The sequence below is a fragment of the Rousettus aegyptiacus genome, unplaced genomic scaffold (genome assembly GCF_014176215.1).
Source record: "Rousettus aegyptiacus isolate mRouAeg1 unplaced genomic scaffold, mRouAeg1.p scaffold_m13_p_2, whole genome shotgun sequence".
Lineage (NCBI taxonomy): Eukaryota > Metazoa > Chordata > Mammalia > Chiroptera > Pteropodidae > Rousettus > Rousettus aegyptiacus.
Window position 1 is genome coordinate 95352193 of NW_023416295.1, and position 26841 is coordinate 95379033.

At 41.3% G+C, this 26841-nt stretch overlaps 1 protein-coding gene and 1 long non-coding RNA gene across 6 annotated transcripts in view; one reads left to right on the forward strand and one right to left on the reverse strand.

Annotated features, from left to right (window-relative positions):
• Positions 1-26841, forward strand: part of NINJ2 (ninjurin 2) — an 80484-nt gene that overhangs the window by 3486 nt on the left and 50157 nt on the right. Inside the window, exon 1 of one of the 4 annotated variants that reach the window (XM_036237152.1) lies at positions 18594-18629. The exons of 1 other annotated variant lie outside the window; for it this stretch is intronic. Coding sequence is in view for 2 of the 3 variants with exons in the window: in XM_036237149.1 (XP_036093042.1) it covers positions 23864-23917 (54 nt within the window). In the remaining variant the exon portion in view is untranslated. Of the gene's footprint in view, positions 1-18593; positions 18630-23491; positions 23922-26841 lie in introns of those variants that run through there. 2 more of the 4 variants (XM_036237150.1, XM_036237149.1) reach the window with 2 other exon arrangements.
• LOC107503446 lies at positions 1755-13583 on the reverse strand. Of its 2 annotated transcripts, XR_004955754.1 has the most exons (4): positions 10067-13583; positions 4454-4731; positions 4004-4087; positions 1755-3567 (listed from the first exon to the last, which is right to left on the reverse strand). It is a non-coding gene; the product is annotated as an uncharacterized LOC107503446 (long non-coding RNA). The 2 variants fall into 2 exon arrangements; XR_004955753.1 differs by having other exon boundaries at positions 4004-4731.

Sequence of the window (26841 nt, forward strand, 5' to 3'; positions counted from 1 at the left end):
CTATATAGTTTGTAAAACAGTCCCCTCAGTGGCTCCTCTCCCCGGCCCTCCACCTAGCCATCACATTAATACTAACTGCATTCTCTCTACCGTGCTCCCCATCCCTGTGACCATCTATCACTTACTAATTTGTACTTTTTTAACCCTTTGCCCCATTCTCTCTGCCCCCCAACCCCCCTCCCGTCTGTCACCAAATTGTCCACTATATTTGTAAGTTTGTTTTTGATTAGTTTGTTCTTTTTTGTTCCTTAGATTCCTCATATAAGTGAAATCATATGGTATTTATCTTTCTCTGTCTGACTTATTTCATTCAGCATAATAACATCTAGGTCCATCCATGTCATTGCAAATGGTAGGATTTCATTTTTTTAATAGCTGAGTAATATTCCATTTCCTTATCCAATCATCTGTTGATGGGCATTTGGGTTGCTTCTGTATCTTGGCTATTGTAAATTGTGCTGCCATGAATATTGGGGTGCATAGATCTTTACAGATTATTGTTTTGGTTTTCTTTGGATAAATATCCAGAGTGCAATTGCTGGGTCAAAAGGTATATCCTTTTTTAAATTTTTTGAGAAACCTCCATATTGTTTTCCATAGTGGCTGTACCAATTTGCAATTGCACCAACAATGTATGAGGGTTCCCTTTTCTTCACATCTTTGCCAACACTTGTTGTTTTTTCATTTATTGATGATGGCCATGCTGACAGGTGTACGGTGATATTTCACTGTGGTTTTAATTTGCATTTCTCTGATGGTTAGCAACCTTAAGCATCTTGTCATACATCTATTAGCCTCTTTGGAGAAATATCTGTTCAGGTCTTCTGCCCATTTTTTAATTAGATTTTTCATTGTTGAGTTGTATGAACTTTTTATATATTTTGGATATTAATCTCTTATCAGGTGTATCATTAGTGAATATCTTCTCCCAAATAGTATTTTTCTTTTGTTGATGGTTTCCTTTGCTGCACAAAACTTTTTAGTTTGATGTAGTCCCATTTGTTTATTTTTTCTTTAGTTTCCCTTTCCCGAGGAGATATATCCAAAAAGAAATTCCTGTTAGTAATATCAGAGCATTTACTGCCTATATTTTCTTCTAGAAGTTTTATGGTTTTGGGTCTTTTCTTGTATGTGGTGTAAGAAGGTGGTCTAGTTTCTTCTTCTTCTTCTTCTTCTCCTCCTCCTCCTCCTCCTCCTCCTTTACATATATCTGTCCAATTTTCCCAACACCATTTTTTGAAGAGACTATCTTTACCCCATTGTATATTCTTACCTTCTTTGTCACATATTAAGTAGGTATATAGGTGTGGATTTATTTCTGGGCTCACTATTCTGTTCCATTGATCAATGTATCTGTTTTTATGTCAGTACCATGCTATTTTGATTACTATAGCCTTATGGTATAGTTTGATATCAGGTAGTGTGATATCTCCAACTTTGTTCTTCTTTCTAAAGATTTCCATGGCTATTTGGGGATTTTTATGGCTCCATATAAATTTTAGGATTATTTTTTCTAGCTCTCTGAAAAATGCCATTGGTTTTTTGATAGGGATTGCATTGAATCTATAGATTGCTTTGGGTAGTATGGCCATTTTAACGATGTTGATTCTTCCTACCCATGAACAGGATATATGCTTCTGTTTATTTATATCTTCTTCAATTTCTTTTTTCAATGACTTAGAATTTTCCGAGAACAGATCTTTTACCTTCTTGGTTAAATTGATGCCCAGATATTTTATAGTTTTTGAGGCAATTGTAAATGGGATTTTTTCTTAATTTCTCTTTCTGAAAGTTTATCATGGGTGTATAAAAATGCCTGAATGTTTTAATAATTGTATATGTCTTAACTGTTAAGAAGTGTGACTGGTTTGGATGGTATGATCGTAGGTGTATGTGTCTATACATATTGCTGCTTTCTTTTCACTAAAACATTAAGATCACAAGCAGGATACAACTGAAGTTTGGAAAACTCCTATCTAAAAAATAATTGAAGTCTCTGAAATAGTGTTATGCATGTTTCCCTAGGTCAAAACCTGTGAGACTGAGATGGTTAACAGTAGTTCAATCAGGTGTAAAAAAGATTGACACATAATACTCAAAGAATTTGCCTCTACTAGGTGAGCGCCTGAAACCGTCCCTCTCCTACAGCCTAAGGCTGTGGCCTCCAGGTGTCTGCCCTTCTCCTTGCCCTTCCAGGGAGGTAAGGCTTCCCAGGCTCGAGACTTGACTAGTTTTCCATCTTTCCCCAGCTACAGAGTCTGGATGTATGAAGAGTTGAGGAAAATTCATTGCTTCCCCTTTAATTGGTGTTGCAACCCTACTCCTAAGAATGGAGTTCAAGACACTTGCCTTGCTCTTTCCCAAAATGAAGCTTGTCTTCTACTTACAGATTCACCTAAATAGATTCAGTCCTCTGCCCGGTTTTTCTACCTGTGCTGATATTGAGGGAGATATGAAGAAGGTCAGAGATGGTCTCCTAGTAAGAGAACTAAGATTTGTACATACTGAATACAAATTCAGTGTAGAAAGGGTTAAGTACAGCAAGACAGAAGTGGAATACAACAGGAGTGGAGATAAAATTACTTATGAATAAAAAGAGGGTTGTAGATAAAGTCCTCTAGAAATATTTTCAAATGGAAGGTCCAGAAAATCATTTTGTGGTATGCAACTAGGCACTTAAAAATAACCTAGTAATCCTACTTCTAAAATAAGCCTAAGAAAATAATCAGAGATGTGTTCAGTTATGCAAGGATGTTTACTGAAATATTTATAGCAAAAAAAAAATGAGTATCCAACAATAAAGAAATGGTTAAATAAATTTTGGTACGTCTGTAAACAGATATCTTGAAAAATTTTTTTTCAATGTTTGGGAAGGATATTTAAAGGAATACCAAATTGTATGTTATATGTTAAGTCAAAAAAATAGGATACATAAGATGTATAAACATCTTATCCCAATTTCCTTTAAAAATTATATACAGTACATACATGCAAGAAAACTGTTCACAAGAAAGACACCAAAATGTTAATACTGATTATTTCTGGATTATGAATGACTTGTTTTCTTCTTTCACTTTCATTTTTACTTTTTATTTCCTCTACACACTTTCTACCAACCCATATATTATATTTAGAATAGAAAAAAAAACCTGTAGTTTAAAAAAGAAAATTAGAGAAACAGATGTGCCTATATGCAAATAAGCAGATTTCTGAATATGGGCCATAGAGCCATAATATACACACACACACATATATTTATTTATTCCCTGTCTCTGATTACCAAAGAAAATAAACAGCTGATTAATCTTTTTTAAGCAGGGATCTCCTTTTAAGTGGTTGTCCCACTTTTTTAAAGTTTTACACAGTATCTTAACTTATATCTAAGTATGCTCCAAAAACAGACTCTAGAAATGTGACATCCCAGGACAAACCTGCAGACCACTGAGTTTCTCTAGATCCCCTTAGGAGGTAAAATATCAGACACAAGTAGAAGAGGGTGAGGTGCTTACATCTTTGGTTTAGTTAGATCTTATACCTGATAACTTGGGTAACATGTCCAACGTCCACCTAAAGAAAAATATAAAAAGCACTTGTATTAGATGGATGGATAAGTGATAGATTAGATAGACAGATAGATAGGTAGGTAGGTAGGTAGGTAGGTAGGTAGGTAGGTAGATAAATAGATAGATAAATAGATAGATAGATAGATAGATAGATAGATAGATAGATAGATAGATAGATAGATAGCTACACAGATGGCAAAAGGATTTGAGATGACTTCTTGGAGGAAATAGTCATTGGGTGAAATTTGAAAGGTGAATAGGATTTTGACTAGTGGAAGATATTCTAGTGGTAAGAACAGTGTGAACAGGGGGCATATTTGGAAAAGGACAAGTAATCCAATTTGTCTAGGCTATAAAGTGAATGAAAGAGAAGCAGTGGAAAATACAATTATAAAGGCAGGTTGGAACCAGATCATGATGGACCAGGAAAGTCAACTTACTCTCCTCGGGGATGAACTGACCAGTGACTAGGGTGATTGATGCTGTTTGCTCTGTAGAAGCACCCGGGCTCTCATGTAGAGGTCCTGGAAAGGGGTAGGCAAGGAATAAAAAATGTGTCTGTGCCTCTCAAGACCTAACCCTCCTCCCAGATTTGGACTTCTAAGTGGGACCTGGAGGGGTCATTAGTCTATTAGACCAAAGGCCTTGTATGATAGAAGAGAAAACTGAGGTCCAGCGGTGTGTGATATTTAATTGGGCCTTTGAATCCCATCTGATCTGCCCAAAGTCAGCCACAACATTGAGTAGAGTATCCAATGGACAGCAGACAAACTACTCAATAAACACTGTATTTGCTGACAAATTCACATTTTAAATTTGCCATGCACAGTGAAAGGGACTTACAAATACATGATGCTATGTAATCTTCCCAACTACCTGGTGGTCATTACCTTTAATAGGTAAGGAGCTGAAGCTGAGAGAGGTCAAGTACACAGAACAGAAAAGTGGCAGGGTTAGGACTCAAACCTAGATCTTTTCTTTTTCCTTTTTCTTTCTTTTTTCTCTTCTCTTCTCTTCTCTTCTCTTCTCTTCTCTTCTCTTCTCTTCTCTTCTCTTCTCTTCTCGTCTCTTTTTTTCTCAGTGGTTTTCAAATGTGGTTCCTAGAGCAGCAGTAGCCCATGACGTAGGAACTTGTTAGAAATGCAAATTCTCAGTTCCAGCTCCAGACCTGCTGAATCAGAAGCCCTAGGCATAAGGCCCAGAAATCTGTATTTTAACAAGCCCCCTGGTGACTCTAATGCACACTAAGTTTTCAGAACCACTGCTTTGATAAATGACAAATCAATGCAGTGGGTATATGAAGGCTCAAAGACAAGCTTCCTTTCTCCCAGTTAATCCTAAATAAACCAAAAGGTAGCACTTGCACTAGACCTGGAGTAATGTAGTACCACCCCCTCCCTGGATCAGGTGGCGATGTTGGCAAAGAAAGGGGCCCAGGCTGGAACAGACGCCAGGAAGGAGGAACTGCCAGTCACTTTTTGAAAGCACAAAGAATCTATGCCTCACAAAACCAAACTTCTTGTTTCAATGCTGCACATCACCACACTACCACTGCTATTACATACATGTGGTGACTTACACCCACTTTGATGAGAAAGGATTTGGAATTACTCCAGCCTGGGAAAGAAGTATGTTAGACAGGCCTACCCTCCTAGGGACATTTAAACATAACGAAGAGCACAGGTGAAGATGAATGTCTCTCTCCCATCACCCAGCCCTGTCTCTCATGGGAGGGAGGGGAGCAACTACAGGCAAAGTTGGGACTTTCCCACAGAGCATCCAGGCACAGACACCCAGGATGGAGGGCACTCCCCTTCTGCAGAGGTGGGAGAGGAAGAGCAGAGGGGCATAGTATTCCCAAAGAGTCTGCCCAGAGCCTTGGGGAAAGGAGTTAGGAGGGCAGGGGGCAGTGCCGAAACATCGGCCAGTGGGAGAGAGTCGCATCCTGAAATCTAGAGGATCTCTGTGAAAGGGCTACCAGTGTCCTGACACACTGAGCCTCGGAGCTGCAAGTTCACCAGGTTCCATGCCAAGAGAATGGAAAAGCCATGGGCCTCTTCAGATGTGAACTCCCTGTTTCCACAACCCCTATTCAGGGAACCAGGGTTGCTGACACCCGGGTGTGAGGGTCAGGCTTTGGTCTTTGTTTTTGTGTACCTGCGTTGTGACCTGGGCACAGAGTCCAGGGACCAATTGTCTACCCGGATACACATTTTCAGTCCTAATCTGTACACAGCCAGGCTGGTCTCATTCACACAGCCAGGACCTTTCCCCTTCAGCTGCAGTTTCCTAGAAGTGTGACTGCCCAGTGTTGTGATTCAAACAGGACTCAGTCTCTAGGGATAGCAGGGCAGGGCGGGGTTGGCAATACTGGACCTTTAATGCCTCAGCCTGTCTCTGTCTCTCTTTCTCTAGTTTTCACAGCAATCTACAGAATTTGATGCCCATCCACACCCCTTGTTGTGAAATGCCTTCAAGAGGGTTAGGGGTAAGGATGAGGAACAGAAATCATGCAAATCCCATACTTGTCCAGTTGCCACAACAGAATCTGTTAACCAGATCCTGGATGGCTCCAGGAAGTACCTGGAAAGCCAGTGCCTTCCCAGTCCTGCAGAGCTTCCAGCCTCTACCCGCTGTGCTTTCAGGCCCTCACGGAGCAGTAAACAGAGCAAAAGCTCCAAATTTTCTGCTAAGATTTCTCCTCTCCTGGCAGTTGTGGGGGTGGCTCTAAGAGGAGACAGGGTGTGATGGAGGAAGAACAAAGGGTAGACAAGCTAGCTGCTCAACACAATTTCCACTGGTATCCCCAAAGCCCAAGAGTTCAGTGTTGACTGTGCATGCTTTTCAAAGTACTAGCACCTAGCAGGGGGCTGTCAGTATGAGAGAGAGAGAGAGAGAAAGAGAGAGAGAGAGAGGAGTGAATATGAATGAATATGATGAAAAAGAGACAGAAAGATAGAAAAGAGCCTTGTTGTTTTGTTTTCCATTCTCCATGCAGTACTTTTCCTCCTCCCTTAAGTCAGCCTCTTCCTCCACCATCCTGATGTGACCTACTTATCTGTTCCCTTTAAAGGGAGGTACCTTGGAAGGCATCCCAGTCCAGGGTGGTTCTGTCTGAGTCTCAAAGAGACAAGCTCTGTAGTAAGTGAAATCCAAAAGCTGTAAAATCATGGGGCAACGTAGTAGAGAGGTTAGGCAAGGCTGGGGAAGAAGGGAAACGGGGGTTAGAGCCCCGAGGAGAGTGTTCAGTGGTGTGCCTTTGGCCATCAGAACTGATTCATGCCGTGCCTATGGGGAATAGGTTTTGGACCCATCAAAGAGTACTGGAAGAAGCAGATGCTGACTGCTGGAAAGAGTACACAAACAAGTAAAAATAAAATCCCAGTTCTTACAAGTTCCTGCTTTCTGCCCCTAGTTCACTGAGCTGAGTTACCTAATCTCTGAGTCCCACTTTCCTTATCTGCAAAATGTGGATAATGATTTCTACCTCAGAAGACTGATGAAAAGATTAAATGATTTATGCCACCCTCTGTTCACTCTTAAAGAAAACTCGACTAGGTCTCGGAACCACGGTGCACATATCATAACAGCTACCATGTATGTGTACCTTTTTTTGTGGGAGGCACTGTATGTATAGTTTATTCACTTAATTCTATGATGAATGTATTATGCCCATTTTACCAGTAAGGATTCCGAGGCCCAGAGAGGTTAAATCACTTATACAAAGTCACACAACTAGCAAGTAGCAGAGCTGATGCTGGCACTCACAGCTGTCTGACTCAAGGCTTGTGCCCTTCAATACCTCCTCTAGACTATCACACCACTGGCTTTAAAGACAAAGGAGTTGGCAAAACCCTTGTCCCCATATCTTAAGCAAATTTAGGATGCTGAGTCAGATTGGGGTCCTGAGAAATCAAACAATAATTGGATTGTATAATGCTATCATTTTATGTTAATCTTGGCAATGAGGAGAGATTGTCTTGCAGTCTGGAAGGCTATAAAAGCCTATCTGGTCTTTAGCCTTTGGGCCTTCAGTCTGGCCTCCCTCCAATCCATTCTCCTCGCTGTAGCCACAAAGAACATTTTTCTGCTTCTATCAGTGGTTCCCAGCTTCCCTCAGGATTACATCCCAACCCAATATGGTCAGGGCCTGTTCTGTCCTTAGTAGGCCCTAGGCTTGAGAGGCCCTTCCCTATTTTTTTATCAAATGTATTCAAATATACCCATATCTCTCACCAGATGTAAACTTTTTCATGTCAAAATATGTGAACTTTTTCATGTCAAAATGTGGAAGGGTTTAATTATTTTAATGTTGGAATGGTTAATTTAAATGTTCAGTTTTCATATGTAGGTGCCAATAAATTTTTTTCAGGTCTCATATATTTGGGGTCCTCAGAAAGCTCATAGTCCTAAGGACTACAAACACGGTGCCAAATGGGTGAAACAACCCTCTATGTGGCCCCTTCACCTGAATGCCAGGCTTTTGTAAATAGTTTCCTCTGCCAAGAATTTTGTTTCTCCTACAACTGTACCCTGCTCTCATCGTTCTCTCCCTCACTGCCCTGAAATTTATTTATTTTGACCTCAATTCATACATACCTAACCTCTCAACTTCCTCGTGTGTAAAATAAGAATAATAGTGGTACTTCATATGGCTATCAAGAAGATAAAATAAGTTAATACATCAATCCTTGCTACACAAAGTATGATTCACACACCATCACCTGGGAGCTTGTTCCAAACACAGAATCTCTGGCTCCACTCCAGATATTCTGAATCAGAATCTGCAGGTTAACAAGATCCACAGGTGATTCGAATGCACATTTAAGCTTGAGGAACACTGCACTAAAGCACTTAGAACAATGCCTGTTATGTAATAAACACTCAATAAATGATAACCATTATCATTATAGTCATGATTGTTAAAGGTCAGGTTTTTAACATTGTCTTCAGTTTCCCTTAAAGCCTTTTTTTAAAATTCAAAACTCTAGTTCAGTGGTTTGCAAACGATTCCTGGGGAACATTGCCATCCTGGGACCTGGACCATGGCGTCTCAGCTAAATGCTGAAGTTTCAGTCAAGAAAGGGTTCCTGAAACTCAGGTGGCTTCCCTCCATCTGGAGGGAGATAGATAAGGAGATAGACGACTGCAACACTTGGTGTGCTAAGGGCTACCAAAAAAAGGATGTAGAGGTGCTGCAGAAGGAAGTTGACCCAGGCTTGTGGGGTCAGGGAAAGTGCTATTTATTTTACAACTTGAAACATGTTTAGGTAACTCAAGATTCCCCACCACCACCCCAAAGTGACAAAGTGGTCTCTATTTAAACAGTGGACTAACTGCATCCAGGTGTGAGAGGGAACGCCTCTAAAATTGCTCTAGGAAGCACCTACTGCTCTTGCTGTCTGCTCCCAACCCAAACAAGGGAACCATGGGGGTTTGAGTCTAGACACTACTTGTCTGCAGTTTGAAGCCCAGTTTGGCTTGTTGGAAACTAAACCCTCAGTAGCTGTAAATTTCTTAATCTCTGGAGCCTTCGTTTCCTCATTTCCAGAAATAGAATAACACACCTATCATGGTTCTTGCGCCAATTAAATGAGAAGACAAAGTAAAGCTCGAGGCACAGAGAAGAGGCAGAATTAAGTGTCCCCTCTCTTCTCCCTTTCCCTAGTTGGAGCACCGTGTAGCAGCTAGGTGGATTTAGGCCTGAGGGCTGGAGCTTCTACACTACAAATATTTCTTCCTCCAAATACCTCACTCCCTTCCACTCCAACTGGGCTGGGAGGCTGAGGTATGCTGCAATCATGTCTGTGAACAAGCTGGAAGGGAGGTGGTCAGTTAGGGTCACAGGTGGGGTGGTTCTGAAGAAAAGAAAAGCCGCACTGTTTTCTAGAGGCCCTAAACAGCCCTGATGGATGCTCTGAAAACCACAGAACAGACCAGGCACAGTGCGGCCACGGCGAACCTGGGCCGGCCCGCCTGTCCTAGTGGTGCATTCCCTGGCAGTGGCCTTCGCCTAGAAATGTGAACACTTTCTTCATAAGTAGGAGACTGCGTCCTCCGAAGGAATACCCAGGAGAGGGACCTTCCCTTACTCAAAGTGGCCCTGAGAGGGGGTGGCGAGCGCGGAGCTGAAAAGGCCGAGGGGCCGGGCAGCCGCTGATTGGCGAGGAGGAGGCCGCTCCCGGGACCACCCAGCGGGAGAGCGGGCTCAGGGGCGGGGCGAGCGGGGCCCCAGAACCTGGAGAGCCCGGCGGGTAAACACACAGTCATCTGACTCCGGCCTAGGAAGCCGCGAAGCGGCAAGGGGGTCTAAGGATACGCTTCCTCCTTCCGGCCCTGGGGCCTGCCTTGCGTTTGGCCTTGAGCTTTTGTTACGTGTTTTTATCTCTTCCTTCTCCCCCAACGCCGGCCCCGCAGAAGGCCAAGCGCAGGCCTCACCCTTTTCTCAAGTAAAACAACCCCCTTCTATTCCCAGCTCAGTCCTTGGCTCCATCTGTACTGACCGTCCGATGGCTTCCGGTTGGGGAGAGCAGAGAGGCCTCTTCCTGCCTCTCCCCCTCTTGGAGTGGACTTGCTGACAGGGGTGGGTGGAGCCCAGGCTGTGCTATTTCGGTTCCTTCTTCGCGGAGAAGACTTTGGTTTCCTGCCTAGTTTCCCTTAGGTATCCCTTACGTTGTTAATAATAAAAGAGACCCCTTTCTTAGCTCTTGCCTTATATCAAGCAGGCACTTTTCATATATTTTTTCTGGTATTTAAGGGTAACTGTGTATCATTAACTCCAATTTACAGGTGAGAAAATTTGAAGTTCGGAGAAGTGAATTTGCTGAATGTCACAGCTAGTTAAGTGGTTCAACTAGGATTCCATCCTAGACTGGCTGACTCTGAGCACTTTAACCCTGCCATGCCTATGCCAGGACTATATTGTAGAATGTGATGGTCAGCTAAATTTTCCCCTAAAGCCACACTATTTTCTGCTAAACAACAACGACAACAACAAAAAATCAATTGAATAAATTCGAAGATCTAATGGGCTTTATTGAGTGATTCATGAATGGGACAGCATTCCATCTAGCAAGTAGAGAAAAGCATAAAACATGAAAGGTTTTTATAGACAAACTGGGTGAGGAAAATAAAGTTACTAGCAAAAGAAAAAGAAAGATTGTTTCAGGTTATCTCCCCTTAGGTGAAGGAGGTGTGTTTTATCAGGCAGATAGCCTCGATTCCTGGGGGGGAAAAGGGAGGTTCACATATGGAGAGGGCACAAGTGACAGATGACCTCCTTGGTATCGACCAGAAAATTCCAGACTGATAGACTAAGATTACATTCCTGGATAAAGTCGAAACTGCAATTAGGTCAGGTATAGAATCTAGGTTCAGTGTAATGGGCTTCAGCACAAGTGACTCCATTTTGGGCCTATGGTTTTCTGTTAAACACTTCAAAGGCATTTTGGGCGCAGGCTAGAAAATAACCTAGTTCTAGGGCAATATTAGAAAAGATTTCCCCTAGAGCTTGTTTCTTTAGCACAGGAATCTAATCAAAGCTAGGCATTCTTTTTGTCCAAAGCCTCACCAATTGGAATTTGTGTGCAAATCAGTTATAAACATGATCAATCTAGAGAAGGAAGAAGTGAGGCATAGGGAGAAACTTAGGGCAATCACTTTCAGGTATTCTCAGTCTTAAGAAGGATACCAGTCTCCCAGGTCCTATCCTACTTGCCCCCACAGATAGATACATCCCATATCCCCAGAACAACTTTCTCAGTGACACAGTAGGAGTGTTTCAGAAGGTGTAAGTGGTAGCTTTGAAAACCAGAGAGCATTATACAACATGGAAGACAGGGTTTTTGTTTTGATGAGACCTTAGTAAGACAGTGACTATTATTATTTAAAAATAGTACAAGCAATTTGTCAAATAATTCCGTCTTGTGAACATAATTACATAAGAGAAATGCCTGAAAACCACCTGCAGTACCCATACCTTAAGATCCCTAGACACATGACATACAACGACCTATGAAAACTACTTCTACCCCCATCTCCAACCTACTGCCCTCCATTCATCTGGTACTGACCTGGAGATGAGTCCGTGGCATTGGAGCCACAGAGGGGGTAGAGTATAGATTATTCTTTTACGTTTGAGTAAAACACAATACAAACTGGACATTAAAACAAACAAACAACAACAACAACAAAAGCCGTTAAGAGGGGAGGAGAAATAAAAGTTACCAGGCCCCTGGGATGAGCTAATGACTATAGTTGCGCATAGAAGCTCCTGAAGCTATTGAAGGGGAGATCTCAGCAGCCCCTGGTGCACTTCCTTCTGATTGTGTTGTATCAGAAGAACTACATTTTAGCTTTCCTCGGGCCAGAGCCCCTGATATTTACCCTTTTTTTTAAAGCTTCAGTTTCCACATTTGTAAGATAAGAAATTTAGATATGATGACTCCTAGGTTCTCCACCCCCTCATTTGGAAAACTCCTGATTCTGCAATGCTCAGATATTTTCATTAAGTGATGCTCAACTCCTCCATCTCAATAATGTGTTAATCATCTGACTAACTGCTCAGCTTTCCTGCTTTATGAGATCATCACTGCCGGTTCCAAGTGCATTTGGCTGCCAGAGAGCAAACAATCTGTGTGTGAACTGGAGATACATATTGCTGTGACAATAGGTCTGGCAAATTTGAGGCATGTTGATTTAATCTGAAACAGCACTAACGCTGTATAGTCTCCAACACGGGACTTTGGAAGCTGGGCCTTGGGCAAAGCCTCCTAATTTGCTTTCAGGTAGTATCAATCTCAATCCTTCAGGGTCTTCAAGGAACCAAGAATCAGAGTCCGAGAAACCTTGTGACTTCCTAGGATATTCAGAAAGTTATCAGGTCTTCTCCCACCTTCAATCACATAGGATTCATTACAGCTGGACCATCATCAGCCTTGTCTATTAAGTTGAGGTTCTACTTGGTATGATCCACAGCTGGGGCTAAAACCATCCTCAGGAGGCACTTGCTGTGGAAATTTATGTATATCACATGACTAAATATAGTCATGGTCAATGGCCATGATCTCCCAGTGACAACCCATACATAGTTTCCATAAGGCATCAGTAGCTCCTTATAGGTACCTCAAACCCAAATCCAGAGGTGAAGCTATAGGTTAGGGTTGGGATTGGGTTTTTTTTTCTTTTCAGTTAATTCTCACACAGTGTTCTTAGTGCCATCATTGAGGCCTATGAGGATGTAGAAAAACAGAGAAGGGAGGAAAGTGGTGTGGATCAGGGCACATTTCTTGAACACCACCAGCATAGTGATTAAGAATACAATCTCTGGAGCTAGACTGCTTGGGCTTGAATCCCAGGTCTTCCGCTTTCTCGCTGTGCTAACCAAAGGCAAATTACTTAACCTCTCTGTGCCTGTTTCTTATAGGACTCTTAAGAGGATGAAATGAATTAATTTATGTAAAACAGGAACAATGCCTGCCCCATATAAATGCTATATAAGTGTGACTATTACTGTGGCAAGTCCTATGCTAATTGCCTTACGCATATTATCTATTTAACATGAACAATTCCTTTCGAAAAGGAAAATACAGGAAATTACTGAGTTCTGCCACACTAGTTATAACAATATCCGTGACTAGGGGTATGTACAAGGAAGGAAATATACACACATATGGACCAAGCCCTTGTTTCTTCTACTAGTCCTTTCTACATCAAGGGTTTCGTACTGTACCTGATTGCTTTTTGTTGACACAATAATATGAATTGGAAATCTCTTCATGTCAGAATATGTAGCTTCACCTCGTTCTTTTAACCGTTATGTAGTATTACATAATGTGGATATACGGTGGATTATTTACACGTTCCCATACAGTTTTTGTGTGTTAATGTTTACTGTGTACAGTACAGGATGTAGGAGGATGCATAAGTGGCAAAGCAGCATAGATCATCATTCCCCGAGAAGCTTGTGACTTAGTGGGGGAATTCAAGACGTAGTCGAAACAATCAGAGACCACTACAAGGAGGTATATAATAAAATTTTTAATTGAATTTAAAACTAAGGGTCAACGCTGGTAATTTAATAGGGAATAAAAATACACTGTATAAAACGATGGAGCTGAGGGCCTGCCTCCTGGAAGCTCTGGCTGGGAGAAGAAATTTACACATTAGTTCTTCCAGGCTCTTGAAAAATTACTCAAGACAAGAAGGACAAGTCTACACTCCCTTAACAAGCTGCAACACAGCAGCAAGCTTGTGTCTCAGCTGGAGGTGGAATGCAGCAGGCCTAGGTGTTCTCCTGCAACTTACTTGGCATGTGGGCAGCACCTTCTTCCTCAAGCAGTGCAGAGGACTGTTCTCACCTGCTTCTTCTGGTGGAGGCTCATGTTATTCTTCTTGAAGTCCAAGTGGTGCAGATCACTCAAGGCACAGTGACTCTGCTCAAGGAGCCAGAATGGGAACTCCCTTTTTTGAGGTCCTCAGACCTTTGTTTAGCCCTGCTACCTCGGGAAGAATTCACCAGGTTGTGAGAGCAGTTGCCCCATAGGGCCGAGCTGGGGACATCCTATGCTTAGGTATTCATAAGGTTTTGCCAAGGCCTATTTCTTTTACTCCACCCCTAAGCACTAATCACTACCTAAGTCAGTAACACCTGGTTGCCACAGAGAATTAGATTGTGTCAAAACCCACACTTGACATTCCTTCTGCAAGGCCCTACCCAGCAGCATTTTAATACCTTAGTTAGAGTAAACCTTTTACTCCATCCTTGACTGCTTATACTTTAGCACATGCCTTTTTCTCTATCGTGATGGGATAGTGAATAAATAGAAAAATATTTACTAGGTACTTTCTATGTATTTAGCGCTGTACAAAGCATGGGGCTGGGGATGTTGGGGAGGGAGTGTTATAAGAAAAGTGAGATGTAGCCCTGCCCTTGGGGGCTTAAAACCTTAATATACACAAGAACACAACACAGTAGATCCTGAAATGGTCAAGGTAGGTGGCCTAAACAATGTGCCTCATCCAAATCACCTCCCAAATAATCACCTCCAAAATCACATTTCAGCTCCTTCTGACAATTCTGGGGCATGAGTTCAGTAAAACAGGATGACCCAATGTGGCAAATAAATCAACATTTTGCTCACCAAGTCACAGAAAGTCACTGTTTCCCTGGTCACTTGGCAACCAAAATAACTATCCTATTTTTTCCTTTTTTAAAAAAATTTCCAATACAGAAAAGTAGAAAGACTAGTATAATGAATATCCTTAAACTCTTCACCTACATTCACCAGTTTTGCCATATTTACTGTATTTTTTTCTATAGACACACATTCTTACCTTCTATCTGAAAGTAAATTGCAAACATCATCCCTAAATACATGATCTTCTAAAAAAGGTATTCTACATAACCCCACTCTCAGTATCACTCAGAAGAACTTTAAGATTGATATACAGTTTATATTCACTGCTCCTAATTATGCACACAACAATGCCCCCTACAGATTTACTTCTTTTTTAAAGTTAAAATATAATCAAGAATTACTCATTGTCTTTGGGTGTCCTGTCTCTTAAGTCTCTTTTAATCTGTAACAATACCCTAATACCTTTTTTGACCTTTCACTATCTTGACATTTTTGAAGAGTGAAGATCAGTCATTCCGGAGTATGACCCACAATTTGGATTTGTCTGATTGTTTCCTTACCATTGATTGCAGATTCTGTTTCTTTCTTTCTTTTTCTTTTTTTAATTATTGTGGTAAAATATCTGTACCATTAAATTTACTATTTAAACCATGTTTAAGTGTATATTTCAGTGGCATTAAGTACATTAATAATATTGTGCAGCCATCATCACTATCTATTTCCAGAATGTTTTCATCATCCCAAACAGAAATTCTATGCCCATTAAACAATAACTCCCCATTCTTGCTACCCCCAGTTCCTGGTAACCATCATTCTACTTTCTGTCTATGAATTTGCATACTTTAGGTACCTCATATGAGTAGATTTATACACTATCATTTTGTGTTGGCTTATTTCACTTAGCATAATGTTTTCAAGTTTCATCCATGTTGCGGCATGTATCAGAATTTCCTTCCTTTTTAAGGTTGAATAATATTTTCTTGTGTATATATCACGTTTTGTTTATCCATTTATCCATTGATGTACACTGGGGTTGTCCCTAACTTTTGGCTATTGTGAATACTGGCGTACGAATATCTGTTTGAGTCCCTGCTTTCAGTTTTTTTGTGTATATACTTAAGAGTGCAATTGCTGGATCATATGGTAACTCTACAGGCTTCCAATTTCTCCTCATCCTTGCCAACACTTTCTTTCTTTTCATTTTTTTTTCATAATAATCATCCTAATGGGAGAGAAGTGGTATCTCATTGTGGTTTTCATTTGTAGTTCCTTAAGTGACTAATAATGTTGAGTATCTTTTTACGTGCTTATTGGCCATTTGTATTTTTTTTTTTTTTGGAGAAATGTCAATTCCAGTTGTTTGTCCATTTTTGAATAGGGTTATTTGGTTTTTTGTTGTTTTTCTTTAGGTTATAAGAGTTATTTTTCTCTTCTGGATACTAATCCCTTATCAGATATATGATTTGCAAAAATTTTCTTCCATTCTGTGGGTTGTCTTTTCATATTCTTGATAGTGTCCTTCGATGCAAAGAGTTTTTAATTTTGATGAATACAAAGGAATTTAATGTTATAGTGCTCTAAATTTGAATGCTAGGAAGAGTGCAACATTCTGGAGAAGTCCAATTTTTAGATAAGCATTTAAATTGTCAGTGGTGAGCAAGTATCTTATTCTATCTTGAACCCATCCCCTTACTATCTTAGGCACAACCATTCTCTACATTTTTTACCGTGTTACCTAACCTAAAGGACCCAAATATGCTTGCAAGTCATGTTGTTTTGAAATCCCACATTATGGGAATGAGATTGATTTTGTATATGTGTGTTTAGCCTTTAACTCATAGGAGAAGAAGGACTGAGATTAATCAATAGTTATTTATTGAGCACAATTTATATGGGGCACTGTAACATAATATTCATATACAGTGTAGTTGGGAGGATATATATGAATGACTTGATAATTACTTAAAGATGAGAGAGATGAAAGATGAAATATCTCTAAAAGTGGGGCCTTTTAGAGATTGTTAAAGAGGAAGAGTAAATTTACATTCAGGGTTTAAGGTGAAGAATACTGGTATTAAAATGCAAGGGCAAGAATGAGTAAGCTATCTGGGGATAGTGAGAAGGCCAGCTTGACTAGATCAGAGGGTGTGTGGGGAGAACACTAGTGGATATGTGGGGTGGGGTTAAATTATGTAGGATTTTTAAATAACTAGGCAAAGGAGTGTGCACTTGATTTAATAGACAGTAGGAAACCTTTGAAAGTTCTTAAATGACAGGATTGATTTTTCTAATAGAGGAATGGGGCATTGTTTTAGGTAGGTTGGTACAAGAGGGGATGTAGGATAGATTATAAACAAAGAGGAATTGATTCAATGATTCAGTTTTCATAGGACTTCCCTGGAAAGAAAAGTAGTATATCTTTGCCCCAAGTCCAATACCATACTGAAGTGTGTTCACAACTCTTCTTATTGAAATTCACCATTAGAAAATGCATTATATCTAAGAACCTATGAAATCTTGCCCAAGTTCAACCTGGCCTACTAACCTCTTCTGCTAATGGCATAAAATTTCCACTCCTGGTTCTGGTTAGGTTTGGCACTCTCCCCAGATTGCTTCACTGTGGTGCCATGTTTCCAAAGCTTCCAAGCTACAGGCAGGGCTATAATTTTAGTTTCCTCATTTTTGCAAAAGGTCAGGTTTTCTAAGGCTATTAGTAGATTGACTGGAATTTGTCTAGGTTGAGAAGGTGTATGAAAACTGGAGGACATTGCAGTCAACCTTTAGAGCCTTCTCCCCATTCCCCCTGCCCCCTCCACTTCCTCCCCCCTCCTCCATTCCCCCAGATACTAAGCCTCATCAGGGCCTAGTAGTTTCTCTTCATTTAATGCTTTCCCACAACAGCTGAAAACTGCCTGTGATGCACACAAGCGGTTCAGGCTGCTCAGTTGTAGACAGGTATGCCGAGCCCTGCCAGCTGACATGCGTGTGTGTGTGTGTTGGGAGGGGGGTAGGGGTGGGGGGTGTCACAGGAAAGAAAGGATAAACAGGAAGTGTCCCATGGACTAGAATTGGGGGAGAAGCATGGGATACCCGTGAACATTCCAGGGTGTGGAGTTGGACAATGGCATGTGAGGAGCCATTAGGTTGATTTCCCCTGTGGTTGGAGGCTAGCTGCATATTCACCCTCCCTTCCTGGCCCGAACACTCCCAACACTGGAATTTCTTCAGATGGCTACCGTGTTTGGTTTTCAACCAGTACAAAGAAAAGCGATTTGTTTTCCTGTCTGCTTTTCGCTGAATGGAATCTCTGATTCTACCTACTAGTCATACCTTAGACACCTTGGGGCTGGCTGGTTAGAACTTTAAACTCCTAGCTTAAACACAGGACTCCTAGCTTAGCTGAATACTTTTCCACATCCTGAGCCTGAGTACAAACTTCATCCTCCCCCTCACCATACTCCCCTCCCCATTGCCTCTTCAATCTATGGGTAAGTCTGCAGCCAATTCCCAGCTAATATTTCACCCACAAATTGCTATTTCAGCTGAACTTCTCCAAACTTGAGCATCTTTACCAAATATTTTAGGATTCTTCACAATCTAGTTATCCTCTCATCTGCATGCCTTTCTGGCATAATTTTGAAGTGGTGAAAAATCTCTAATTTTAAAGGGCATGCACTAAGGGGGCTGGAGTTCTACCCTATTTTTTATCTTATTCTAGCCTTCCAGGAGTTTCACATAAAATTTCCTCGAAACCTTTGTGCTTGGTGAGGTTTTTTTCCCCACCTTTTTCTCTTAACTGAAGATGGGGTGAGGAGCAAGAAAAGAGAATGCGAATCAGAATGATTAAAAACAACATGCACATATAACACAAGGAGGCTTTGCACATCTTGTTTCTGATCCAGGGCTCAGGAGGTAGAGGCAACTCCAGGTGAGTAAATTCGCAGATGCCCACGCATGTCCGGAACATTTCCCAAGGGTCATTACAGACTGTCCAGTGGGAACGTGGGGGCCAGTCTTCCGTTTTGGTTTTCTTTCAGAACTTTTGTCCAGAGAGCATCCTGTTCTGTTATATACATACCCACTGCTGTCTCCAAATTGCTAGGTTGAGCACAACAATACTCAAGTGCCTGGCATTGGGTTAGAAATAGGAAATGAGCTGGCAAGACCCTGGTCCCAAGTCTATGACAGAGGCTATTGCTGAGTCCTCCCCCACAAACCTGTGTTTTGCCCCTCCTTCTTCTCCCCAGATCCCCGGAGCATAACCCCATCCTCACTCACAGTCAAAGGCATTTTCAAATGTTTTCAAATATACCCTTGATTCTTTCATATGTTTAAGAAGTAGTTCTTTCCCCACCAGAACATTAGGCATACAGCTGACCCAGATCTTTTCTCCCCTCTCTCACTCTGTGGATCAGTCCGTTCTGCTGAGATGGGGCCTCTCTGAAGGGAGCCTGCAGGAGAGGAGCGCACACCCAGCCTTTGAATGAGGGAACCGAATGGGGTGGGAAGGCAGTGCGTTTGCAGGCTATATTTAAGATCAGCTTTCCTGTGTATAGAAAGCAGTAGCCCACTCTGTCTATAATTATGCCTAGAGAATCACTTTCTTTCAAAAACTCCATTTTCAGGTGTTTATCATTTTCTTTAAAATGGGGGAAAAAAAAAAAAAAGTGGCCTTACAGGCCAGCAGTCCCCAGTGCATTCTGTCTCCTAAAGAAGGAGCCTAGGGGTGGTTTGGTAAAATTTCACTGTGCTATCTTGGAGTTAACTGAGGACAGAAACTGAGGTAGAGCCTTAGGAACAGCAGGACTGAAAATTCTTGTTTTTATCACCTAGTGAAGTCTTAGGTAGGTTCATTGCATAGACGGACCTGAAAGACAGGATTCTTGAGTTGTGCTCTTACTGCCCCCCTTATCAGACCTATGTTATTTCCATTCAGGTAGCATTGCATAGTGGCCAATGAAACTGGACAGCCTGAGTTCAAATCTCATGTTACTAGTTGTGGGACCTGCTTGGGCAAGTTCCTGACCGATCTTATTATTATGAGGATTAAATGAGTTAATACATGCCAAGTAGGTAGAATAGGGACTGGCATATATTACATAAATACTACCATGACTATGTTTGTTTTTCCTTGCCTGCAAAATGGGGAAGTGTTATTAACTGTTATGTTGATCATTCTGCACTATGGACAGGAAGAGCATCCGTCATGTATCAGACACTCACTGTAAGCTGTGGAGGCAAGACCTAGCCCTTACCCAGGTCTTGGGAGGTGAAGGGAGACTCCTCAGAGAATATGTGAAAAGGAAGAGAATTCCACACTCTGCTTTCCCTTCTGAAAAGTGTCATGACACAGAGGCCTGTCAGATGTTTGAGGACCTGTGGTTGCTTCACCCTTAGCAGCTCAGCCTGAGGGTCAAAGAAAGCTGTGAAGGGATCACGCAGGCCTCAGACACGCTCGGCCTTTGGACTGCATGCAGCTCCCTGCTGTACTGATTGGCCTGTCTTTGTTACCAATCCTCACACCCCAAGGCCTCCTGTCCAGCACAGGGTGCAAAAGAGTTGCTGGGAGCACAGATAGGACTTGACCTTGCCAACTGGGATTTTGGCAAGAGTCTCTGGAGCAACTGATGGGCTACTGTCGCTGGACCCAAAATCTGCCCTAGGGCATTCTGGATCCTCCTCCTAACCTGGCCCCACACTCAGAGCCCAGGCTCTGGGCTCAGTGGCCATCTTTGGTATATGTGTGGCATGCCATGGCTGTGCCCACCAAGTCACCTGGTCTCTCTTGAACCCCCCACCCACTCTAGGCTTTTATAATCAGAATCCTCCTTGCTTTACTTTGTCCACTCAAATCCTACCCAAAACTGCAAAGGTCCATTTCAATCTCACCTTATCCATGAAGCTTTCCCTGACTGCTCAGCTCACAGCACCAGACTCACTGTCCTAAGTTTTCTAGTTACCTATTCCGTTCATTTGGAAATTAGAAATGTACTTAATTATATTTCCCCAAAATATCTGAGCAACTGTTTGGTAGCAAGACACTAGGGGTGGGTGTTGGGGAAATCTATAAAAGTAAAGGAGAGAAGCACCTTCTATCAAGAAGCTTAAACTCTAAGGGGATGGCCTAGAAAATTCCCTATTACCATATAATGCTTTTCAGGTCTGATGTTATTATTTAACATCATCATCATCTTCTTCATCATCATCATCAAACAATTTTTGGTCCTTGTTATGGCCATTGCTGTACTAAGAACTTTACAAGAATTATCTGGCCCTTAATAGCACTCCTATATGGTAAGTACAGTTATTAATCTTACTTTACAACTAAGGCAACCAAGATACAGAAAAGTTAATATTGCCTAATGTCAACTAGTGAGAAGGCCAATATTTGAACGAGGCAGCCTGACTCTATTGTTTATATCTTGACCATGTACCATGTTTTTCCTGTATTTACCTTTTCTGTTCCAGTAGAGTGGAACTCTCTGAAGGCAGGCACCAGTCTCATCCTTTCTCACAGCTCCTGCAAGAACTTAGCACTTCGTTGCCTTGTAGGTAGAAGTACTCAATAGGTAGTACGTACTCAATAAGTACTCGAGTGCCATGGTTAACAGGTCCTGCAGCAGAGAGGAAAAGGGATCAGCTAAGTTTCTTAGTTCCGGGGTGATAAAATTGGGAAAAGAGGCCAGGAGTCCAGGACCCCAATACTGTTATGTACTAACTCTTAACTCACACTGCCTCCTTGCTGGCACAATTCCTTCTCCAGGCCTAGATCAAGGTCACCACGGAGACATCTGGTTGGTCACTAGGAAGACTTCATGCGAATCCCTCTTCACACTATGGACATTAAGGACAGGCCCAGCAGCCTTAGCAACTTCAGGTTAATGCTTACTGGGACCAAGGAGTCCCAAACATTGTCTGGGGCCAGGCATGTCCTGTCTTGAGGACAGACTCGTCCCATCCCCAAATCTATCAGCCTCCAGCATCCCTCATGATTTCTCATCATATCTGCCAAGTTAGAGTGATTGTATATCTGAGAACAGTGAGTATTTCAGCAAGAAAATATCCATCCTCACTCAAGAAGAGTCTCTGAAGTGTAATGAAAATCTTACTCACACTGTAGTTACTTATCTATCACGTTTTCTATTTCTTTCATATTCATTGATTGCCTACTTAATATAAGAAGCTATGTAAGCACTGAGGGCATACGCAATAACTGATTTCCTGCCCTCCAGCAGCTTATAATCTAATAAGAGATGACTTAGGCTCTATACACACATATCTACAATGTGAGTCATATGATAATGATCACCATATCGACCATTTATTAATTGCTTACACTTTGCCTTTATGTTAATAAGTATTTTAGAAAACTATATATATGTTATCTAATCTTTATAACAAATCCGGATATAATTATCCCCATTTTACATATAATGGATGAAGCCCTGAGAAGTTAGTTTGTAGCAAAGCTATAATTCAAGCCTGGGATTGTGGGACCTCAAATCTGCTCCTAACAACTACACTGTACTTCTCCCCTTGAGAGGTCCAAACAGTGAGTACCAATGAAAATAGAAGTCAGGCTCACCGTTGGCTTAGTTGACCAGAAATAGCTTGATGGAAAAGTCTCCTATAGAAGTCTCCTCCCCTAAATGACCCAAACTCTTCTTTTTCAACTTTTTCTCCAATCTAGCCTCCAAAGAACTACCAGATTAATCTTTCTAAGATATAGCTATAATCGTCATGAACTCCTTTGCTCAGTAACCTTCAGTGATCCCCCTAAAAATTTCAAACTACTCTTAAGACTGACATTCAAGGTCTTCCACTGGCCAAGTCTATCCTGGCTTTCTGACCTCTTTTCTTTCCACTCCCCTTCCCTGTGTTCTTGCCAAACAGAACTGCAGTCTTCCCTTGAACAACATGGGAGTTAGGGGAACCGGCCCTCTGCATGATAAAAATTTCTTGTATAACTTTTAACTCCCCAAAAACGTAACTACTAATAGCTTACTGTTGACCTTACCAATAACATAAAGTCTATTAACACATATTTTGTATATGTATTATTACAATACTGTATTCTTACAATAAAATAAGCTAGAGAAAAGAAAATATTGTTAAGAATATTATAAGGACAAGAAAATACAGTTACAGTCTGTATGTATTTATTGAAAAAAATCTGCACATAAATGGAACCCTGCAGTTCAAACCCATGCTGTTAAAAGGTCAATGGTATTTGCTCTTCTGCAAATACTGGCTTCCAAGTCTCTTTTCATGTCATTCCTTCCACCTAGAATGCATTTTCCTCATCTTTGTCTCTCCAACTCTTACCCATCCTTCTATATCCATCTTAAATGTCAGTTGTTATGTGACAGTTATTAAACTAAGGCAAATGTATGTGTTTTTATTTATAGTTCATATACATATATTTTACCTTGTATTGTGGTTTATTATGCATTGTATTTCACTGGACATCAAGTTCTTAAGAGCAGAATCCAGATTGCATTCATTCTTACATTTTCCCATAGCTTAGTATATCGTTATGTTCTCCCACATCCTCCATATCCTAATATCCTGACCTAATTAGAGCTCCATAAATACTTTTTGGATAAAGTAATTTCTAAAATCAAAGAATAATGTTAGTAACCAATATCACCCCCAATAAATTTAATTAAAATAAATTAAAAAATAAAAAAGAAAGAATGGTATTAAACTCACCAAATAAATAAATAAAATAGAAGAATAAAATAATTATGAAAGATTTGCATATGTGAGGTCTTCTGCTGCCAATCTTTCTCTGAAGTGCTCATATCCTTACACAACCTGTAAAGATATCTAGACAATTACAGGTTTAGGGTCCTAGAAAGACCAGATAGGATTCAACCCAGCTGGGTAAGATTATAGAGAACAATGGAACATTTGCACAGTACATTATAGAGGAAACAGATGGAACATAGAGTTTGAGGGGAGGGTGAGGGAAAGGCTGTAATACCAATGAATTTCATCCTTTGAATATTGCCCAACATCCTGGTATTTGGAGAATTTATCTCCCTTGCCTGGCCTCCTAGCCAAGCCTCACAGCTTAGACTCTCACTGGTGGACCTGTTGGTTTTTTGCTGAGTCCCTCCAGACCTGTTGCCCTCTCATTCATCCCAGGGCACATGTTGGATGCAAACCAAGTGTAAGGATGGATGTTCTTGGGCCAACAGAGCTCGGGCTCAGGTTGGTAAGTAAGCACTGGGCTTTTAGATTCAGAGTGATGTTTTGTGTGGATGAGAAAAACCTCCCCTGATTTTGGTTCATTCATTCAGGAACTCACAAAACTGAGCATGCTCAGTGGGCTGCCTCAGCAAGAAGATGGGCCCTAATACAAAAGGTGTCTTAGCACAGGATCTGAAAGTGAAAGTAGAGCTGCCCCTGTGGGTAGGTGGGAGGAGGGGCGGAAGCTGGAAAATCCTTTCGAGAGATGAGAGCAGCTTTCCATTTCAAGGACTACAGGTCTACAGGCATACGGTTCCTAGGATGGAAACCTATAAAAATAACATTGTCAGGAAAAAGTCTTCACTCTCCAGTGGACTTTGTTCCTAAGCTCCTTTCTTGGTTGCATTTATCTTACACCAGCTACCCAAAGAACCTAGCCATGAGGTGGTTGGTCTTTGTGATGAACCATCTTAGAGAATATAGCCTTTTTCTGATCCAGTCTTCCAAAATCTAAGAAGCTTATAATAGTAATTGGGTAAGGAAACACTTAAGGGTCTCATTAAAAGTCCTGTGGGATTTTAGAGATTATATCCATGGCAAACTAAGAGAAGGTAAATTTAAACCTATTAAAAGCAACCTACACAAGAGCAAGATTTCCTAACCCAGGTCTTGTAAATCTCCAGAGAGGTCCCTGGTGAATCCACTGAAATTGTGTGTAAAATTATACATGTATGTGGAACTGTGGCTGCACTGCTTCTGGAACAAGGATCCATAACCTTTATCAGATTCTTAAAGGGACTGTGACCTCCTGAAAGTTAAACAAAACAAAACACCACATTTTTCTAGAGGATAAAGGTGGGAACTGGGTGTCAGGGGAATTTGGAGGACATTCCAGCTCCTCCCACTTCCCATGTGTTGCAAACATGTGTGCAGTTGGAAACAATGACAAATACAGGGAAGTGACAGGTCACTTTCTTAAAAAGACCTCCAAATTGATAGACTCCTGAAGATTTCCCAGATTTTCTTACAGAAGTTGTCTTCCTCTCCTCAAGTAACACTACTACTTTTTACCTGTCCCTCTTCCTACCATTTTGTCTTCACTTCTACAAGAGAACCTATTCTAGTAGCTGTTATTTGTTCAAGGGGATTGAGGCCATAAGAGGAGTGGTGTTTCTTTGTCAGGCTGAAATGAGGGGTCACAGTCCAGGAAAGGTAGATTGTGTCAGCCAAGTTTTTCAAGTTTGTACCTCTTTAAAATTTCCAAAGCACCTTTGGATTCCTCCAAGGAATTGTAATTATACTTTTAGTATTCATGAGTGAAAAATTGCATGCTGATAAAAAGCTATAGTACATTCCATAATCCTTTAATATGTATTTTAAAAATTATAGCAACATTGCTGTGTGTTTGAAAACTAGCTCAGTACCTACACGTGAGATGAATTATTTAGTTGGTCTGTAGGCACTGTGTAGTGTGCATCTGGATCTAAGGTCTTTATGCTACAAGGGGAACCTTTCCCCTTCCCACGAAGTGGGAATCACTGGTCCAAATTAAGCTCTTACTTTATAGATGAGGAAACTGTGGCCTAGAAAAATGAAGCTTCTAGTGAGGTAGGGTGAAACCCATTTCAAAACCCAGGTCTCCTAATTATTTCCTGGGCTTTGTGCAGGAATGTGCTTAGAGCATCTACTCTCTCACTGGCCTTGGAACTGCCTCCTCTCTCACACCTGTACCCACACTTCCCATACTCTCCCCTCACTGAGAGGTGTCCAAAGGGAATATGAGGGAAGAAATGACTCTTTAGGGCCTTCCACATCTGGGAAACAATCATATAAGAGTCAACTGCAATACTGGGCCTTGGCAACAAATAGGAACACAAAACTGTAGCTATGCTATCATGGGCTGAGGGTGCCAGCCATGAGCTCAGCCTTCCCTCATTTAGTCCTTACAACAACCCTGTGAGTTAAGTATTATTATCATCACCTTCATTTTATAGATAAGGAGATGGAAGCTTAGAGAAGTGAGGGACAATGGCACAGGGTCACTAAAGGCTTCAGAGATAGGATTCAAAGCCAAGTCTAAATTCAGGCCCTGCAATGGTAACCACTATGCTACACTATGTTATAAAAGGCTGACAAGGCTCCAGATTCTCAATTCGTCATTAGCACTAAATTATTTTGCTACACCTTTACTCAAGGAATCGTTCTAAACCCAGTCACAGTTTACCAGTAATGTGTGAGCTCCCCTTTTCCAGGAGTCTGAAAGCATCTTTGTCATGCTTCCCAGGGATCCAAGTGAACTCCATGGGCAATACTCAACCCTTAGGGACAGTGATCCTTGTTCTTTACAATTCTGTTTCTAGCTCACAGACTTTGTACAAAGAAGGCTGGAAAGGGTGAGTTCTCATGCTCATTTCTTCCTCTGCCCAGGCCATTCTCCATCCTAAAATGCTCCCTCCCCAATTCACCCACCAACTAAAGAGTATAATAGGCTTATGTTATATAAAGATTTCTCTACTCTATGAAGCCCTTTAGTCCTACATGAATTCACACATGTTTCTCATTCTTTCTGGAGCATTTTCTCTTTGGTCTTAAACACAGCTTCTGGTTTTTAACTCTTTTAACTCCTGTGTGAAGGTCTTATGTACCTACCACACTCCTTGAAAGCAGGGGACAAAGGTATTCTGTATCCCCTTCCCCAAGTATTCATCTTGGAGCTGGACATATCATACACTGCTAATAAATACTTGCTGAATTAAATTCAATTTCCTCCCTTCTTTACCATTCATTCTAGCTATGACTTTCCTTCAAAGAAATTGATGCCCCCCTCACACTCTGTCCCCAATTCCCCATGAGGCTCATGAGCTTTAAAAGTTCTGGGATTTGTTTTTGCTGCCTCATCAAAATAGAAGCCTGACTTTTCTGAGAATCTTTTGTTGGTGGGGCCC